This window comes from Mastigoproctus giganteus, chromosome 12 (assembly GCF_048544385.1).
Source record: "Mastigoproctus giganteus isolate SK-2022 chromosome 12, ASM4854438v1, whole genome shotgun sequence".
NCBI lineage: Eukaryota > Metazoa > Arthropoda > Arachnida > Uropygi > Thelyphonidae > Mastigoproctus > Mastigoproctus giganteus.
In genome coordinates, this window is record NC_143586.1 from 50841940 (window position 1) to 50847017 (window position 5078).

Sequence of the window (5078 nt, forward strand, 5' to 3'; positions counted from 1 at the left end):
AATTATCGAATCTAAATGGAATAGCTGGCCACCTTACATAACTAAATGAGCTTATCTAAAATCACTTGCTATGAAGTGCATTCTCTAATATGTTCATTGAATAACAGAAGCCACACATCGATTTGCTAGTACTAAAAAATTTAATAAACAGGCAAACAAAATTATTTTTAATTTTATTAAGTCAAAGGTCACAAACACTTGATCGGCCAAAAAAAAAAAAAAACCTACCGAAAGAAACACACAATTAGTTAACCATTTATTAAGCCATAACAATGCAATTCATTCTGTGGCTTTTATCCATTCGTTTTTAATTACTTCAGCAATAGTTACCCTGCGATCGGCATCGGGTTCTAACATCAATCTAATAAGATTTTTCAACTCTTCGCTCAAAATCTGTTCCATACAAATGCTGAAGTGCCAGTTTCGCGTTACTTGGTTCTTATGTAAATTGGATATATTACAATCGTTAAACGGCATACGATTATTTACCATAACATACAGGCAAACTCCAGCACTCCACACATCAGCGATCATTGGGTTGTACAGCATACCTTCGATCACTTCAGGAGCCACATATGCGGCACTACCACAAAAAGTGCTACTCAGTTCTCTCTGATCATCTTCTGTCATCAAACAATATCTGGAGAAGCCAAAATCGCCTACCTTAATCTTCATGTTTTTATCGAGAAGGAGGTTTTCGCATTTCAAATCACGGTGAGCCACATCTTTACGATGACAGTAACGAAGGGCACACAGAAGCTGCGTGAACCACTGACGTGCCAAATCTTCAGAAATGGGACCATTTTTCTGCAAATACCGAACAATGTCACCATTTTCTGCTAGCTCCATAAATAAGAACACTTGATTCTGTATGGAGACTACAGAATGGATCTGAATAACATGGTGGTGTTTCAGACGAGGCCAGATGGTCAGTTCGCGGGGCAAAAAATTTTGGATGAACTTCGGACATGTTTTCAGACGATCAATAATCTTCACGGCTAAGTCCCGCTTGCTTCTACCAGCTTCCCAGTAAGCGCGGCGAACCACGGAAAAGGTCCCAACACCAATTTCATCACTCAACGTGTATCCATGGTTACTTAAAATCTGTTCGCTATCAACCCTCCACTGAGGTGTTCCATTTTCAGACTTCTTCAATACTCTTACGTTGTCCGGAATTTTAATAATGACGTCAGAATCTTCAAACTGAAAGCCATACTGGTCCATCATGATGTCCAAATTTTAAGTGTTTGATGACCCGCTAACTTATCGTCTTAAGTAAGACGAGGAACTTAGTGCTCCTCTAGATGTTATTTCAGGAACTTTGTTGTCCCGGATGTTCCTTGCGACTGTATAATTTAGCGAGTGCTTACAATGGAGCCCACGACAATACTATTTACTTCAATATGCCCATTGTTACAAAAAAATATGAAACTATGAACTGAGTCTTTATATTGTTGTATTTCCCCCATATAATTTCGACATGTTACATATTGGACATTTAACTCTTTTGACAGAACTTATTCAGATAAGAAAAAATATAAATATATGATATTCCACAAGCCTAATTATGTAGTCAGAAACCAAAATCTTTATATATGTGAGCCTTTGACATATTTCATGTCTTAAAATCTTTACATTAACAAAATAATATGACATCCAATATCGAACTTCTATTGTTATGAGTAGTATTGTTGAGTTTAGGCTTAAGATTCATTATTAAAAATGCGGTAGCTTGAAATTGGTCAAGTAACATCCGAAGGAAGTTCTGGTTGTTCACACCATCTTAAAAAAAACATCTAAGAGTCGCCACCAAACATCCAAAATTTATTGATTATGGAAGGACCTGGCTTTCACATTAGCGACTCAGATATTTTTGATCCAATACTAGACACCAAAAGGGTAGTAAGGAAAACTGGCAAACGAACACCTCAGAGTAAAATTGACTGCGATCGTATTCTCAGAGGTCAAGGATACATTCTGATGGAAAAAATAGGTATAGGCACTTTTTCAATAGTTCGTCGAGCTCAATGGGGCAATGGGAAAAGCAAACGGAATCTAGCTGTTAAGATAATTAATTGTCTGAAAGCATGTCCTAGATTCGTCGAAAAATTTTTGCCGCGTGAATTAACCATCTGGCCTCGACTGAAGCACCAACACATAATCCAAATTCATGCGGCAATTGCAATCAAAGATCAGGTTTTCTTGTTCATGGAACTTGCAGAGAATGGAGATATTGTTCAATATTTGCAAAACAACGGACCCATTCCAGAGCCTCTGACACGGATATGGTTTTCCCAACTAACAAGTGCTCTTCTTTATTGTCACCGTAAAGGAGTGGCCCATAGAGATGTTAAATGCGAAAACCTCCTTCTGGACAAAAACATGAAGATTAAACTAGCCGATTACGGATTTTCCAGATATTGTTCCAACGTGGAAGATTGCCAGTTAGAACTCAGTAGGACCTTTTGTGGAAGTGCGGCCTACGTGGCCCCCGAGGTGATCAGGGGTATTCCCTACAACCCAATGATCGCTGATGTTTGGAGTACTGGTGTTTGTTTGTATGCTATGTTAAATAATTGCATGCCATTTGATGACTCCAATCTCATCAACTTATACAGGAATCAGATATCCCGACATTGGCACTTCAGGTCATGTTTGGAATCAAATTTGAGTGGCGGTGTTAAAAACCTCATTCGATTAATGCTTGAACCCGATCATATCCAGAGGCTGACTCTTCCTCAAGTTGTCAAAAATGAATGGGTAACCAAACGGTGAATTTAGTTTTGGTTTCTACAGAATTTTGATGCAGCAAACTGGGTATTATTTATTTACTTATTATTATTTTTTTTCTTTTAAGCAGGTAGGTATCTATCGATAATGCAAATAGTTGAAGGATACCTATGGATGGTCGTATATGTTTATAGATATTTTCATATAGGCATTGCGAGTTGTAATCTTTGACCATTAAAATAGAAAATATCTTTACTTTGACACGTCTCTCATTATTCGGCCATTTTGTATCCTTTAAATAATTTTGTATCTATTACATAATAATCATGGTTACTTAGAAATAAAATTACACTATTGGACAAAAATTCAATGATAGTCTAGTTTGGCACACGTAAATCGAAGATATTCTGGAAACATCAAGGAACGATGCAAATACATGTCAATAATAGTTTTACGTAAACAGCGACGTTAGTTGCAAAATTTATTAAAACTGGAGAAAACCAACTAAAATAAAAACTGACCATTACTAAAATTAAACATAAATGTATAAAATTATAATAAAAGTTACTTAATTCGAAATATCGAACATTTACATGTCTGGTATTTGCTCAATTTGCTTACCACACAGTAAGCTCAAATATCGGACTGTCCGGTTCAAAACTGTACACTTTATTATTATTATTATTATTATTATTATTATTATTATTATTAGCTATATGGTGCAAGGAAGGTTCAGAGAATTTAAAAGATTACAAGGTTGAGATAACACAAGAAATAATGGTTAGTCTTTACAATCTGGTATCCTTTACAACCTGGTATCCAATCTGGTATACTTACAATTATGTGAGTAGCAGTGATTGACGTGCCTAGCCTACTATGGTTAGTCTTGGCGTGTTTATCTCCCCTTTGCCGCTGTTTTAAAATCGGAAAATGAGTTCCCGCGAGATAGAACCACGGTTTCGATTATTTTTGAATTTTGCAGTATTCTGTAATCTGTAAACAGCAGCTCCCAACTGTAACACTAATGTTTTGTGCACATTTGATCGAAACAGGCTGCACTCGGATTAGAAAAAAGGTAACACTTTTGGACATACTTTCCGCTCTGACAGAAAGTATGTTCAAATCATTTTCTGAAGGAGAAAGACGTTTTATTAAGCGAAGTATAATTTCCATTATAGTATCTTTACTGAGTCTGGGAAATAATTTGCTATCATATTGCGTCCCGCTTTGCAAATACTGTGATAAATTTGTACACCTCTGTGAAATATGGAGTTTCAATACCGTATGCAATACTCTGACTATTTCAGAATTTTGACTGCCAAGGGTTTTCATCATAAATTTTATGGCAGCATCTGCAGTTAAAAGATTTGCTTCTTTGCGGCAAAGCGCATCTACCTCTAACTTTATAGGCATTAGTGTAGATATAGCCGCAGATAATAAATTAAATTAATCCTCATAGAAATGAATACTTGAATCTAAATCAATTAAAGCTTTCTGCACACTATCTCAACTCAAAAAAGCTTTCAAGCATGGATAGTAGACTGTTCCAACGAATCTTGGAATCTTTTTTTAATTTTCCAATATACTGTATTAAGACTAATAAGACAAAGATATTGTAATTGCATTACAATATCTTTGCCGAATTCTGCTGCAATATATTTATCATTTATCATTTTTGGTTGGTGGTTATAAAATCACATAAAGGTGATTTCATAACCACCAATTTTATAAAATCACATAAAGGTGATTTTATAATCTTTATGTGAATAAATCATAAACAATTATTTTTTAAAAATTAGTACCAAAAAACCGGTATTTTCGTATCAATACCGGTATTTGAATACCATAAAAAAATGACCGGAATCCCGGTTCTGTATTGTAAACCCCTACTATGTTTATATGTACGAGATGTGCCTTGTGGCCTGCTGAATCGGCGGTCTTAATTGATTTTGTTTTACACTAATGGCCAAGTGTTGTGGTTGTTTTGCACTTCCATTTATAGCGGTTATTTCACGCAGTTCGGCCTTGGTACCATTAAGGGGGCGCCGCTAATTTTATTCAAATTAGTAATTTCTCTAAATTTAATTACTTGGAACACATTCCTTCTACAACTTCCTACTCCTAATTTATTTATTCCCACCCCTTTTGTTTGTTGATGTTGTTATTGCTGGTTTTTTTTTTTTTTTTTTTTTTATATTAGAATCCTACTTGGCTTGCCTTTCAGCTTTCCACTCACCAACTTATGTCTTAGTATTTTTCTTTTTCTTTCTTTCTTTCGTTATTTTTCTTCTTCAGAGTATGTTCGCGCCGGTCAGAGCATATTAATATGTAACAGCAGTTGGAATTAG

General features: G+C 35.5%; 2 protein-coding genes across 2 annotated transcripts; one reads left to right on the top strand and one right to left on the bottom strand.

The window, feature by feature from the left end:
* Window positions 1-279: 279 nt before the first annotated feature.
* LOC150077043 (testis-specific serine/threonine-protein kinase 3-like) lies at window positions 280-1227 on the bottom strand. The gene has a single exon (XM_090385766.1). It carries the CDS (start codon window positions 1225-1227, stop codon window positions 280-282), a length of 948 nt encoding a protein of 315 aa, XP_090241892.1.
* Window positions 1228-1833: 606 nt separating this feature from the next.
* On the top strand, window positions 1834-2775 carry LOC150077044 (testis-specific serine/threonine-protein kinase 3-like). Its single transcript, XM_090385767.1, has one exon. The coding sequence runs from the start codon at window positions 1834-1836 to the stop codon at window positions 2773-2775; it is 942 nt and encodes a 313-aa protein (XP_090241893.1).
* Window positions 2776-5078: the final 2303 nt, after the last annotated feature.

Coding starts and splice junctions, on each gene's coding strand:
- LOC150077043 (XM_090385766.1), bottom strand. CDS start 1,227: ATGATGGACCAGTATGGCTTTCAGTTTGAAGATTCTGACGTCATTATT.
- LOC150077044 (XM_090385767.1), top strand. CDS start 1,834: ATGGAAGGACCTGGCTTTCACATTAGCGACTCAGATATTTTTGATCCA.